This window comes from Fusarium musae, chromosome 9 (genome assembly GCF_019915245.1).
Source record: "Fusarium musae strain F31 chromosome 9, whole genome shotgun sequence".
NCBI lineage: Eukaryota > Fungi > Ascomycota > Sordariomycetes > Hypocreales > Nectriaceae > Fusarium > Fusarium musae.
The window spans coordinates 1,272,640-1,287,295 of NC_058395.1; the positions used below are offsets into that span (position 1 = coordinate 1,272,640).

The 14,656-nt window shown below is 47.9% G+C and overlaps 6 protein-coding genes across 6 annotated transcripts; 5 read left to right on the plus strand and 1 right to left on the minus strand.

Annotated features, from left to right (window-relative positions):
• Positions 1-391: 391 nt before the first annotated feature.
• On the plus strand, positions 392-1,162 carry J7337_011676 (uncharacterized protein; the record flags this gene model as incomplete). The annotated part of the gene is made up of 1 exon (XM_044829212.1): positions 392-1,162. The coding sequence occupies one exon, from the start codon at positions 392-394 to the stop codon at positions 1,160-1,162; it is 771 nt and encodes a 256-aa protein (XP_044675887.1).
• Positions 1,163-2,894: 1,732 nt separating this feature from the next.
• J7337_011677 (uncharacterized protein) lies at positions 2,895-4,037 on the minus strand (the record flags this gene model as incomplete). The annotated part of the gene is made up of 2 exons (XM_044829213.1): positions 2,895-3,251; positions 3,303-4,037. The coding sequence occupies 2 exons, from the start codon at positions 4,035-4,037 to the stop codon at positions 2,895-2,897; spliced, it is 1,092 nt and encodes a 363-aa protein (XP_044675888.1).
• Positions 4,038-4,512: 475 nt separating this feature from the next.
• J7337_011678 (uncharacterized protein) lies at positions 4,513-5,355 on the plus strand (the record flags this gene model as incomplete). The annotated part of the gene is made up of 1 exon (XM_044829214.1): positions 4,513-5,355. The coding sequence occupies one exon, from the start codon at positions 4,513-4,515 to the stop codon at positions 5,353-5,355; it is 843 nt and encodes a 280-aa protein (XP_044675889.1).
• A 3,058-nt stretch (positions 5,356-8,413) lies between these two features.
• Positions 8,414-8,968, plus strand: J7337_011679 (uncharacterized protein; the record flags this gene model as incomplete). The annotated part of the gene is made up of 1 exon (XM_044829215.1): positions 8,414-8,968. One exon carries the CDS (start codon positions 8,414-8,416, stop codon positions 8,966-8,968), a length of 555 nt encoding a protein of 184 aa, XP_044675890.1.
• A 1,940-nt stretch (positions 8,969-10,908) lies between these two features.
• On the plus strand, positions 10,909-12,321 carry J7337_011680 (uncharacterized protein; the record flags this gene model as incomplete). The annotated part of the gene is made up of 6 exons (XM_044829216.1): positions 10,909-11,028; positions 11,081-11,106; positions 11,154-11,197; positions 11,244-11,543; positions 11,594-12,063; positions 12,118-12,321. 6 exons carry the CDS (start codon positions 10,909-10,911, stop codon positions 12,319-12,321), a joined length of 1,164 nt encoding a protein of 387 aa, XP_044675891.1.
• An 811-nt stretch (positions 12,322-13,132) lies between these two features.
• On the plus strand, positions 13,133-14,535 carry J7337_011681 (uncharacterized protein; the record flags this gene model as incomplete). The annotated part of the gene is made up of 2 exons (XM_044829217.1): positions 13,133-13,289; positions 13,340-14,535. The coding sequence occupies 2 exons, from the start codon at positions 13,133-13,135 to the stop codon at positions 14,533-14,535; spliced, it is 1,353 nt and encodes a 450-aa protein (XP_044675892.1).
• Between the last annotated feature and the right edge of the window lie 121 nt (positions 14,536-14,656).

The window sequence follows — 14,656 nt, forward strand, 5'->3', positions numbered from 1 at the left end:
AAGCCAGTCGTCAAAATTATACCAAATAGGAATGGGCTTGTGAGACTGATCTACTGCAACCCGCCATCCTTCTGAGTTCCCACATGACTATAACGATTGTGGGCAAAGCAAGGCAGTTCAACGTAAACAAAGTTGTAATGATTCCATATGATCGACTTCGATGCCGCTGGCTAAAATAAAGCTCCGAGGAGATACTCAAGTCAGTACCCTGAATTGCTATTACAGCTCTTATAATTGGTCTAGGGCGTTGCTCTGTTTTTATATATGTAGTCCTTGGATGACTCTTCACTGCCGGTAAATAAATACCCGCCACGATCTTTGAAATTCTTTTCTCTACTCAGTATCTTCCTCAACTCATATTTGAATATTTGAAGATCCAAGTTCAACAAAAATGTATATCAAGGGACCTCACGCCGAAACCGAGCTTCCAGTGCTCAGGAAGCTAATTCGAGAGAACCCATTGGGTCTTCTGACTACCGCCATTCCCTCCCCAAACTTCCCCTTTCTTCAGTCCAGCCACATCCCCTTCGTTCTGGATATCGAAGATGAGACAAGCAAGACGGAGCTGGGAAAGCTACGGGGTCATCTCGCCAGAGTCAACCCTCAGAGCAAAGCCATGATCGAGAATCTCACCGAAAATCCAAACCTGAATAACGTAATCGAGCAAGACGTTATTGTGATTTTCAACTCTCCGATTCAACACTATGTCACACCAAAGTTCTATACAGAAACCAAGCCCACGTCTGGAAAAGTTGTTCCAACATGGAATTACGCCGCAGCACAAGTCTACGGCCGGGCCAAGATCTTTTACGATACCAAGACCGATGAGGCTGGACAATTTCTTTCGAAACAGATTTCTGACCTCAGCCGCCATGCCGAGACTAATGTCATGGGCTTTACTGGCGGCGACAACCCTGTGGACTGGAAGGTGTCTGATGCCCCTGATCGGTTCATCGAGCTTCTGAAGAAGAGTATTATCGGAATTGAAATTGAAATTACGCACATGGGAGGAAAATTCAAGATGAGCCAAGAGATGGGTAGGGGTGATCGAGAGGGAGTCATCAAGGGCTTTTCTAGGCTTGAATCTGAGACTGCGAAGGAGATGTCGAAGCTGGTTCAGACTCGAAGTGATTTGAAGGAGGCGAAGAAGGCGAGCGTGTAAACTGGATATCTAGGGAGAAGCACTGTTATCTCAGACGAGTTGGTGGACTAAGAAGCCGAAGTAAGAGTTTGCTAATGCTGTATGTAGTTCTTAGATCGAAATTACTCATTTACCTGCCACAGAGCGAATCACATGAGATTGTACTTGATAAAACAAGGAATAAATATTTCCCCGGTAAAGCCAAGCATGAACAGACAGTGTTGGTTTATACATGAATTATAAAGTATCGAATAGCCCATTAAGCCGCCGGCTCATAAACAGCCCGGAATTGATAGACCTGTTCCGTTTCGGCCATTTCACAAGCCCGGACTGCGGTTTACAAATGCCGGGCTCCGTCTCGGGGATCTCCCGATCGTCAAAACCCGGAACGGTCGACGATCAGTTGATACTCGGGCCTCAACGAGCGAACGACGGCAGCCAGGTTCCCACGTGGAGTCTGTCATTGGGGCTTGGCTCCCGCTGCACTCCATGCAATACTATGTATAGCTAGCTTACCTTGGACGCCATGCTATGCTATTCCACACGATTAACTTTCCCATGTTTGCTAAGCTCCGACTCCCCCAAACGACGATTTCACTCCCACGTGCAGCAAAGTCCCTTACTCAGGGTCTTGAAGATCTCGCCCACTCCCTATCTAGATCCGGCATCGAGGCCATTGTCAATCCCACGCTCGCTATTCAATTGTCAATAAGAGTCTCCCGAGCAACGAATCAGAGGCCCCACGTGTCGCCGTGGGTCGTCGCGTTGCAACCCTTCAACCGCTCACTCTGCACGGGATGAGGGGCTTGAAGCGGGCCTGAGGCTTCATATCAGCAAGTTACGTTTGGCAGAAGCGAAATGTGATTGTCGAGTTTCGAGCTTGTGACCGTTCTAGACGGTAAAAAGCCTCGCGTTTGCCGTTGGATGCGGGAGATCTTGGGCATGCTATGGAGATGCAGAGTGGGGGTTGGAATTCAAGATGCTTTATATAAACACCAAAGAATCAATCAATCCAGCAGTTGGTGGGATTTATTGAATAAGTCAATTTGTTGAACACATTCTCGTTTTTTCTCTGATATTCTTGTACTGTTGCAAGCCTCGATCTACCGTTGGTTCATTTCGGTACTTAATCGAGGCTCCATCCCCAGATCGAGATCATGGACAAAGCTACACTTCTAACGGCTTCCAAAGTGGATCTGAACGTTTCGACCCATCCCCGGTCCGACATCACCAGGTTGATCGTTCCGTCACTACAAATTGTCCTTCGCTTCCAGAGCCTTGTCGGGTCAATCTCCATCTTCCTTTGCCTCCATGCCTGCATCATCGCGAGCAGCGCGTTCGTCGCCGTCCTTCAGGGGAGCAAGATCCTGTCCCTAAACGTCCTCATCGCAGCGAAACATAGCGCTTTTCACAGCTTCAACATGTCTACCCAAGCCGTCGCCAGTGCATGGAACTCCAAGAATGTCCAGAGATTACGAAAAAAGCTCTGGTACGAATTCGCCGTCTTCATTCTCGGCAGCGGGAACATGGTCTTCCTCATGCTCTTCTGGCCTGGTTGGTGGGTGCTCGCGGGCGCGTGCTGGGCAGGCTGGATGCTCTTCGGTTGAAGCTTCTCCCACGCGTTTTGAGTGTCTCTATGACCTCTCAGCCAAACTCAAAGGTGATCCACTTGTGATGTATCCAACGCCCAAGGAGCCGACGCAACCCACTTCCAAACACATATCGATGTTTTGTGTCAGTCGACAGCATCATCTCAGCGCGAGAAGAAGAACGTATTACCACCAGCATCCTTCCTCACCTCCTTCCCGTAGTCCTTCTCAGGGTCAAACTCCTGCCACATACTCGCAGGAAAGATATGTTTGTTCTTCTCGTACCACCGCCTATCAACAACCTTCGTAAGAGTGGGGTCTTCGTCAGCGCCCTCAAGGGTGTTAATATCGGGAAGCGCGTCCGCAATAGCAGCGTTGGAGGTGGGCGTGACGAGGGGATCACTGGGTTCGGCATTATCGGTCGATTCGGGTTTTCGAGGAGGTTCCGCACTGTACTTAAATACAGGCTCGCCATCAGGACCGGGTGTCTTGTTCATGGCGAAGAAGTAGAAGTCATAATGCTAGACGGCAATCAGAAACTGTTAATAACATGCGCCAGCGAGAGAACTTACGTGAGGTATTATGACTGTTCCGCGAACAAGCATCAAATCGTCCACTCCAACTCTAGCCCATTCCCTCCTTGCGTTGGACTTTTCACCCACGCCCAGATCGGCGCCAACTTTGCGACTTTTGTCGAGGAACACCCATATGAAGTCGCCCTTCTTCAATCTGACGATTCCACCAGGAATATTAGTCCCGTCGTAGAATACGAAAGGTAGCGCAATCTCGGTTGCTTTGACGGCTGCTTGGATAGCCAAGAATTCGCGCCGTAGTGCGTCTCGTTCAGCGGCTTCCTTGCGCAACGCAGCTTTCGTCATGGCTTTGGGCACTATGCCCACCGACGCATTTGCCTTGAATTTGGTCTTGACCTCGCCCTCATTACCTTCGGTGTCGTCTGCGCGGGCCTTCTTGGCCTTTGTCGGTTTTATCAATGGCCCCTCATCCTCACCCTCTTCATCGTCGAATGATAACAGTTTCTTCCCCTGCTTCTTTTTCTTCTTCTTCAATGGTTGCGCACCACGTCCAGTATCACTACCAGCGTTGTCAGGAGTGCCTGTCAAGGAAGCATCCGGAGTGGACGTGCCTGAGTACGCAGCTTCTCGAGATTCGCGCTCCTGTTGTTCAAGGACTTCGGCGCGTCGCTTGCGAAAGTCGGAGAGGGCAACGAGACCGACCGTATGCGTGGAGAGTCGTTCATTGGTAGTTTTGTTCTGCGGCGTGAACCGCGACGCTCTTGAATCTGACATTTTATGGTTTAGTATGTAACAGTTGGTGGAATAAAATGGCTTTTGGTTAACTTGATAGCTGATAACGATAAGAAGACGGTGCCAAGTACTATCATGCACTGTTTACCTGATCGTAATGTCATAGGCACCTAAGCTCAACTGCTCCAGGGTGGGCTTCACTGGATGGAAGTCACGGTCAGCCAACGCTCACTATAATAATTTATTACCGATATGTATAAGTCTTGCGATATCAAGACTGACTTGAGGTCTAGGAATACATGTCGCAATTTTAATGACGGTTGCGCAGCGTAATTATTGAACAAGATGTCGTCTGCCAACCATTTCATCGATTTTAACTCCACCTTTGCTTCGACGTCATGACCTCGACCTCAGTCCGTCACCACCGTTAGACAATCAAGAACCCTATCTCATGCGAGTTCTACTTTCGACTTCATCAAGAAAACTAAGTTTCATAAAAATTAACACTAGATCCATCATGACAAACGTCGACACTTCTCTGCCTCCAGAACCGAGTGGCGCAGCCGCTAAGTTCGCAGCTCAGCATGCTGAAGAGCATCCGCTGAAGCTCTACGGAGGCTGGTTCTGCCCTTTCGTCCAACGGACTTGGATCACTATTCACGAAAAGAAGATTCCTCATCAATATGTAGAGATCAACCCATACAAGAAAGAGGCTCACTTTATGGCCATGAATCCCCGTGGATTGGTCCCTACTCTTGCAGTACCCGTTGACCCGAAGGGTAAGGTGCAGAAGCCTCTGTTCGAGAGCAACATCATTTGTGAATATCTCGATGAGGCATTCACGGACGAGTCTAAGTATGGGCCTCGACTTCTTCCTACCGATCCATATGAGAGGGCAAGATGTCGTATCTGGATCGATCATATCAGCACACGCATCATTCCCTCCTGGTACAAGCTTATACAGCACACTCCCGACAAGACTTTCAGCCTTGATGAGGCAAGAGAAGAACTGAAAGGGCGCATCAAGTCGCTCGTTGAGGAAATGGACCCGGAAGGCCCATGGTTTCTGGGCTCGACTCTGAGTCTTGTGGATATTTGCTTAGCACCGTGGGCGAAGCGCCTGTTCTTAATTGATCACTACAAGGAGGGCGGCCATGGTATCCCGCAATCTGGAGAGGGTAAAGATGGAGAGATTTGGAAGAGATGGAAGAAGTGGTATGATGCAATTCTCAGTCGCGACAGTGTGAAGGAGACCTGGAGTGCCGATGAACGATACATCATTGCGTATAAGAGATATGCCGAGGATACTACCAACTCTGAAGTTGGTCAGGCTACTCGTTCGGGCAAGCGTCTTCCTTGAGGGGTTTGAGTAACGGCTATTAGCGATATACAGTCGCAAACATTGTTATTTCGGCTTTTGCTCGACTCGGATAACTCTTTTCTCTCATGCATAGGCATCTAAGAGTCAGAACATGTTTCATTTCACTCCTTCGCATAGTACATCAAAGCTGATAACTATGAATATGAGCCACAGGGACACCGATGATGCTGTTCCCGTTTCCATAGTCCATTGTCGACAGACGCCAAATTTTCGTTCGTGTACTTCATGTAATGGCATGAGAACGACTGCCGAATAAGTTTGTTCTCTCAATAAACAGGTGATGTCACTACATTTACCTTGATCGCGATACAATGGTCACATATAAAAAAGGGTCTTTACAAGCTGTTGAGATTTATTTGCTCAAAGGCCAATGAATGGTACGTAACCATCTTCTAGAGCCAATCGCTTCGGTGAATCGCCCGTGACAATGAAGAAGGCCTTCGAGAACACGGCACGAGCCTTCCATTACTCGCCTAGAGAGATGGCGAGGCAAAGGTTCAACGTAGCATCGCAGTTAGTGAAAGTCCGAAATGGTACAGATGGGCGTTGTTGAACACCGACGGTGGCTTAAGCCACTGTGATCCACGACAGAGCCGCACTTTTGCAGTGGGATACGAAGCTGTCTGAAGATACACCACTTCAAGACTCGGTCAGATACTGGCTCTTTGTGGAATAGGAGCTACTCAAATGCTTGACAAACGTCTAGACCTTCAAAGTACAAGGCGTAGACGAGGGAAGCAATCAAGGAGGTAGCCAAACAATAAGGAGGTTTCACATAGAAACGAAGTCCTCGCCTTCTGCGAGGTTCACCCTCGACCTTCACACAAGACCATTCGGTACCTAGACAGTGGACGTCATTCCTCAGTACCAACCAATACTCGACATGGTACAAAACCACGCATCATCTCACAAACAAAGTCCCAGACTTCCGACAGCGGGATCGCAAATGTCCCGTCGTCAATCGGCTCCGGCGTCGGCGGCCGGTAGGATACCGATACGGGCCGTCGCACATGCTCTAAACGTGGCTCTGTGACCGTACGAGGCAGATGAGCGCTCAAAAGACAAAAACTCGCAAGATATGAACAAACACGGCAATCGAGCAGAATAGAGAGAAAAAGGATGTCACGTAAACATCAGAAGCCCACATCCACAGGGACTAGGTGCCTAGTAATTCTTGTTTGCCTGTCGATATGTTTAGCAACACCATGCATGACGGGGCGGGATGCAAGTCATGAGCTGAGAGGCCAGATCCTTGCCGAGGCCTTCTGGGGTTCCACAGGCCTAAGTTAGATCTCTAGCGGTCAATGCCATGGATCGGGTAGCGTCGTGAAATGTCAACGAGGCAATCGCCCGCAGACCGCTCTCTTGGAGTCAAGTGATAGCCGTCACTGGAAATTGTCTGTGGTACGCTTGCTTAATAAACGTGTACATCTGGATTCATTATTGACAGAAACGTTGCAGACGGTGGATGAACAGTAAAGCCACCTGACGGTCACCGTAACAGGGCCCAGCGTGTCGCTGTGCCTCTCCCCGTGCCTGTACAAACGTTCGATGGCCGTCGTTGTTCCTCTCGTTTATGCAGAGAGGTGGACTCGCCGATCATAGATTGGTGAGATGGGGTTGGATCATGGGTCTAGAATTAGACATGGCACAGTCCAGCTTCTTGAGGTTTCTTCCGCTTTTCCCGCTTTTGACAAGGACTGGGACAGGGACAGTTGAGAGTTGAGAATCTGCCAGGGCAAGACACCAACACACACAGCGTAACTTGTGAGTTTGCCACGAGGATTCGGTGCTGTTGCCTGTCGTGTCATCATGCCCTTTGCTTTTTGACTTGCATGCATACATCGTGAGTGTGTACCGTGCTACGCGGTATCATTCGTCGCAAGCTTGCAAATTCTGATTCTTTGTTACTATTTTATTCTTACCGACCTAATTAGTGACCAAGCTTGAAGAGTTTTCCCAAGATAATTGCCTCATGAGAACTCTGATATGCCATGAGAGTTACCATGATCCATCATGTGGATGTTAGTGATCTTTCGATTTTCGCATTAGATTAGTGCATCTGCCAGCCACCCTTGAACTTTGACGGCACGGAAACTGTTTGACGACGGTTAGCCCGTCTGCCGTCAATACTTGTGGTGGCTGGTGACGGTCCAACTAACTCATTGTAGAAGCTCAACTTGAATAAAGCTGTAAAAATCCTTGAGCGTGATCAAACAAGCATAAAGAAAAGCTCACCAGTCGTCAATGTTTCATGCGGACCCTAGACTCTTCCACTGGAAGCGGGTCTGCAACGCTGACTTACAGAAGATCCCAGCAGGCATTCAGTGGAAGCTTGTGATACTTTGGGGTGATCCGTTACAGATTATGGCATTCCTGGGGCCTACGACAACACGTTATATTTTCCGTCCCGCATCATCCGTCAGGGTAGCATAGACCAGCAAGATTAATACAACGTACCCCTAATATCGCGAATCAAGAATCAATAGCAGCACAAAGGAAAGCAATAGTATCACCTTGTATGAAGAGGTTCTGGGCTTTGTTAGTTTCCTGAGCTACTATTTTAGGCGCGCTGTGCATGCACAAAACCGTACCGCCGGACTGCCGAGCTGAGGACATGGGCCCCACGGCGGGAATACGAGATCCCAGCAAGTGTAAGTTGGGTTGGCTTGGGTTGGCTTGGGTGAGTTGTGGTTGTGGTACGTCACTTGACATATTCTCCATCATTCTCAACGCTTGTGCTGAGAATGCAGTGAATTCGGTCCTTATCTGACTCACGGATATGCATAATTCACTGGTAACCAAGTGAGTTAGGTTGAAGTATAAAGAAGGCCGTGTCCGCTTGCGTATTCGAGGTTCAAAAGATCATCATCTCCCATCACAGACAAAGATCATCCTCATCACCCCGCAGTCTACCTAGTCTCTTTCGCAGACCAACCTCCTCACTGCTCGACTTGTAACCAAGTCATAAATCTTTCTCAATTCTTCCTCCCTCACCTCATACTACTTTTTCAGTAGCCTCTCAATAATCGCCAACATGCAATTCTTCACCCTTCTCTGCCTCGCCACCTCCGCCCTGGCCCTCCCTCAGACTCTCACCAAGCGAGAGACTTGTATGGACAAGGGCAGCAAGGTCACCGAATGGACTGTCAAGGACTTCAAGTACGAGGCCGTCTACACTCAAAACACTCCCACGAAGCAGACAAACTCTGCCACCGTCACCTTCACCCTTCAGAACCGCGGTGTCGGTTATGAGGGTAAGTGCTCAGCCAAGTCCACAGACGCCAAGAAGGACTTCTTCACTGGTAACACCGACTACAACTGCGACGTTCCCTTCGAGGGCGACTCTGCTTCCTTCAAGTACAACCGCAAGTCCGGCGTCATCGCCATCTTCCAGCACTGGTCCTGCGTGAAGGAGGGCGGTTGGTACGAGGCCAAGGGCAACACAACCTTCGCTCCCAAGTGTACCGAGAAGACCTGGAAGAACGCTCACTACAAGGCCGGAGGTGACAAGGCCTACTCCAACCGTCGGGTCACTTGCCAGCAGAAGCAGCTCAAGGTTCCTGTCCTCGAGATGCAGGCTGTCCTGTAGGAGGCCACTATTCTCACGACACTTGTTCTTCATTCGCGATTCACGACAATATCTTTTAATACCTTTTAAGCGCAAGCTTTTGGAGTTGGACTCTGCTTTTTTGGGATACCATTCTTCATCCACGACTACGCCGTGACGACGGACGGATATGATCAACGATCTCCATGACATTCATTAGACTAATAGCATTAATTGGATGGAGGAATATGGGAAAAGCTGCCATAGCAGGACTTTAGACATTCAATGAGATAATTGCATTGCAATCAAACATTATATGCTCTCAAATTGTGTGATTATTGTGACCTTGTCCAGCCGTTGACACAGTGATTTCGCCTCACAATGCAGCCATGAGCGACCTTAATAGCAAACGTTACCGGCGAAGAACTGTGGCAATATCACGTATGATTAAATATCTATATTGAATGTTTCGTGTTGCAAACAATGTAAAGCGGTGTGGTCGTGATGCGAGATCGCATGGTTGTGAGACATTGAAGGGAGTTGCCCAACCCCGGAACGCCATTCAATGAAAGCTATACCTGTTGTGCTATGCCTTAGCAGCAATTTTCTACGTAACGTTGCTAGCGCTTCTGTCTTCGAGATTCTAGAAGCCACTCGGCCTCAATCTTGAAGTGTGATCTCTATTCGACTTCTTGGTCGGATTACATGCAGGTGGCTGCATGTTGTTGAAGAGTGGGCGTCTCACAACTTATTGCAATTTACTGCGCAGTTAGTTCCGGTTTATCGATTTCCACTGGTGTCCGACACCATGTGACTTACACCGATTTACCATAGAAAGGAAACCTGACGTTCTTAACCTACGCTCTCTCATTTACGCCCCAACCCACAGGGATCCGGTCTGCTGGACCAGTCCATTGCCAGCGGAGAGTATAAGACAAATCTCAGCCAGTCTCAGCCATCTTTCAGGCCCAGAAATCCGTTGAAGGATTGTTTTGTATCACTCTGTCGGCATTTGTCCGTGTAAGTGATGCATCGAGTCACAAATAGAACAAGCTTATGCGCGAAAGATGAGTCTGAGCCTGAAGCAATAAAATTTGAACTGCGATGTTTTCCTTGGTTATCTTCTTCGCATTGGAGTAATTCTTTTGTTTTCCTTGTGTTATGTAGCATAAAAAAGGTTGGTCTCCCTACTCTCGAGGGAGACATCAATGCAATGCTATAGATACGGGTCATGCCACGTACAAAAGGGAGCGAAACTCCTTTTGAAGACTATCTATATAGTTATTCTTACTCGCTGGTCTTCTCTCCGAATAGCAAAAGAGGTTTATTTTACACCAAGATCTGTGTAGTTCAGATGCTCCGCGGGGAGATCTTCCTTGTTTGGCTGCAGGTCAGGTCAGCATTCTTAGTCGCTTGATTAGGCCATTTCGGCCGACTGGTGTCCTCCCCACTGCTCATGGGTGCATCCACCACTTGAGTGGGTGTAACAATGTGTTATTCTTTGAACAGGGAGAGAAAATGATTTATTATAAATGTGCATGGATTTACGATGTATGATTCTTCATTCGTCGACTGATACTGCTCAAGGGTTTATACCAGACCCTCTGAACCCACAGCTTGTCAACCTCAACAATGGGGTGAAGATATGATGTATGTAGTATGTACTGTATGCATCCCACTCAAGGAGTGGGGCCGTTCTTCTACCCAAGATTGACGAGAACGGTAGGTTTATTCTGGCTTGGCTTCCCCGCATTGACCTACCATCGAGGCATCTCGAAGAGGCAACGAATATTAGACGATGACGGTAAGAATCCCGAGCAAGTCCCGACCGACCTGGGGTAATCATGACAAGAGGAAGTGGCTGTGATGCTTGGAAACGCGGGGTATAAATAATCGTGTATTTGAAACTCAAATACTATGCTTCTTCCTTCTTTGCTACTCCCAAGTTGGCTTACAGTTATACTCTTGCATCACTATTCATCATGACTACTACCCAAACTATGAAGGCTGTCAACTACCAAGGCCCTTACAAGGTCAAGGTTCAGGAGATAGAACTCCCTAAGCTGGAGCATCCTGACGACGTCATTGTCAAGGTTACGACTGTAAGACTGTCAAATTTCTCTATAGTTATCGCAATGGCTGATAAATGCTCAGGCTGCTATCTGTGGCTCCGACTTGCAGTAAGGGGAACAATATGTACACAAAAAATAATACTCACAAATCATAGCATGTATGAAGGCCGAACAGCAGCAGAACCTGGCATTACTTTTGGTACGATCCTACTCTCACATAATCCATCTCGTTACTGACTTTATAGGTCATGAGAACATGGGCATCGTTGAACAGCTTGGCGAAGGTGTCACGCTGCTGAAGAAAGGAGATCGAGTCGTCATGCCCTTCAACGTCGCTGATGGCCGATGCCGTAACTGTGAAGAGGGAAGAACTGCTTTCTGCACTGGTGTCAACCCCGGATTTGCCGGAGGTGCTTATGGTTATGTCGCCATGGGCCCTTATCGAGGAGGACAGGCTCAGTATATCCGAGTTCCTTATGCTGACTTTAACGCTCTCAAGCTCCCTGCTGGCAAGGAGCATGAAGCTGATTTTATTCTGTTGGCGGGTAAGCATATCCATCTTCTATATCTTGTATTCTTCATTGATATTGTGCAGATATCTTCCCCACCGGATGGCACGGTGTTGAAATTTCTGGTTTCCGATCAGGCGAGAGCGTCGCTGTCTTCGGCGCCGGCCCCGTCGGTCTCATGGCCGCTTACTCCGCCGTTCTTCGTGGCGCATCCAAAGTATTCGTCGTTGACCGTGTTCCTGAGCGCCTTCAAGCCGCTGAGAAAATTGGCTGCACGCCCATCGATTTTTCAAAGGGAGATGCTGTTGACATGATCATCAAGGCTAACGATGGAGAGGAGGTTGATCGTTCTGTTGATGCTGTCGGCTACCAGGCTGTCAGTAAGAGCGGCGATACTGAGCAGCCCAATATCGTGTTGGAAAACATGATTCGAGTGACCAGAGCTTGTGGTGGACTGGGTATTCCAGGCCTGTACGTCCCTAGTGATCCTGGCGCTTCTGACGAAGCTTCGGCCAAGGGTATGATCAGTCTTAGCTTCGGCAAGTTATTCGAAAAGGTATGATTTATAGTCCTCTCGGGGTAATCCAACTGGATACTAAGATTAACTTAGGGGCTTACTATCGGCACTGGCCAATGTAATGTCAAGTCTTACAACAGATATCTCCGAGACCTTATTATTTCTGGTCGCGCCAAGCCCAGCTTCGTTGTCTCGCATGAGATCAATATTGAAGAAGCTGAAGTGGCCTACGAGAAGTTTGATAAGCGAATCGACGGATATACGAAAGTTCTTATCCATCCTAATGGTGGTTTCTAGAATTTGTTTAAGAAGTAAAAGTTGCGGAGTGCTTAACGATAGCATATTGGGGAGCGTTATATGTATCTATAGTTGGTGTTTGTACGGCTGGGAGCGTTGTATCAGGCATGGTGGATGGTGTTGAAGTTTAGGGAAATTTTCATAGCGCGAAGTTGATCAATTCATCTGCATCCATCTTACCATAATCGCAACACGTGCTCCTACTGCTGCCATATGATCTAATAGATAATAACTCAGAATGATAAGGTGCTTGCATGGAAACTTGTCATGAGCCTGAGCGAAGTTTTTCAAATTCCTATCTAGTCAAATGGGACCAGGTCTCCATTTTCATGTTTGAGTCGCGGAAATTCCACCTTAAAAAGTTTCTAGATAATCAATCTCAGGCTCTGGAGTCCGGAAATTTTTTCAAATACCTGGAGGTATTATTTGAAATTTTCAAGGGCCCCAGACATCATTGCGACTTATGTGCCAGATCGTGTCGTTTCTAACATGACCTTCCTTCCTTCCTTCTTTCTTCTAAAACTACATATACTAGTTTTCATCAGGAAGATAATCGATGTAGTTGTTCCCCTTATCACAAATCGATCCCGTAGTTGCGATGTCGGAACCATGGTGAGTCCAATTGGCTAGACTTGGCATAGTAATCATGAACCATGACTTCATTTGCTATAAATACACTTGAGCTTCCCAAAGAGGAAATAAGTCTCTTCACCGAGATCTAAGGAATTGACTCATTTTTCTCCCTTGTGTTATATATATCGTGAGGGTTGACAGAGATGTCGAAAATCTCCAATGAATATACAGATTAATCATGACGACTACAACTTCTATTGAGTTGGCGAGTATTCGCCCAACTGATGACGATGAGACAGAAATCCCATCAATCGATGCTCTTCCACCGACAGATCGAGGTCGAGGGGCTTATACAGCTCTGGCTTGTTGTACAATTGCCCAAGCACCTATATGGGGTTAGTACTTAACGTTCCAGCGCTTCGATACACATTTAACTGACTCCTAGGATACTCTGTCTCATTTGGAATCTTTCAAGAGTACTACACCGCTCATGCCAATCTCAAAGCCTCCTCGAGTGCCATCGCGTCCATTGGTGCATCTCAGACAGGAATCATGTATCTCATGATGCCTGTGGCATTCATCGTTCTAAATCGCTTTCCGCGTCTTCGAAAGTGGTGCGGTCCTATCGGTTTGGCTATCACCATAATCAGCTTAACGGCTTCAGCCTTTGTAGGCAATGTTGCTGGTCTCATTGCCACCCAGGGTGTTCTGTATGCTATCGGATGCAGCTTGCTCTTCAGCCCAATCTCCCTCTACATGGACGAATGGTTTGTCGAGCGGAAAGGGTTTGCCTATGGAGTTATGTGGGCTGGCAAATCAAGCGTTGGCGTCGCCATGCCGTTTCTTTTTAACGTCTTACTCCAGCGATTCGGACTCAAAGCAACCTTGCTATCTTGGACAGTGGCATCAATGGCTATGACTCTACCAACACTCTTCTTTCTGAAGCCTCGAGTAGAGATCAGCCGTGACTCAAGGCCGCGTCCTATCAGCTTTGCTTTCTTCGGATACGCTTCATTCTGGATGCTTCAGTTCGGCATAATTATTCAGTCATTGGGATATCTGATGCCAAGCACATACTTGGCTAGTTATGCCACCGCGATTGGGCTTCCCTCTGTCACAGGACCGATCTTGCTGGCGCTCTTCTCGCTTGCCTCTGTGCCTGGATCTCTCATCCATGGTATGCTAGGCGATAAGATCTCTGGTGCCAAAAACATTCTTGTCTCCTCTTTGGGAAGTGCACTTCCGGTGTTCCTCCTATGGGGCTTGGGCCGTCATATAAGCACTATGGTGGTCTTTGTGATTCTGTATGGCTTCTTTGCTGGTGGGTTCAGTGCGACATGGTCAGGAGCTTTGCAAGAAGTCAAGGGGACGAACGAGTCGATCGATACATCCTTGGTATTTGGTATGCTACTCGGAGGTCGTGGGCTGGGCTTCATTGTTGCCGGGCCTCTCAGTGGTGCGCTCATCTCAGCAGGGAGTTCGTTGGCAAGTGGTGATAGTCTGGGGTATGCGACTAAGTACGGTCCAATGATTCTTTGCACTGGCATCACGGCAATACTTGGAGCGTGGGCACCTATCTGCAAGATCGTCAAGTCTGTTGGGAAGAAAGGACTCGAAAAATATGCAATTTTGGTGTTGTAATTACAAGCATTGGGATTTAGCGATGGCAGTGCAGGAGTAGAGCACAGGACGGCGGCTACAGATATGGTGTTTCAAAATGGCGCGTGTTCATTCAGTCGATGACTTTAGTTCTATAATTGCT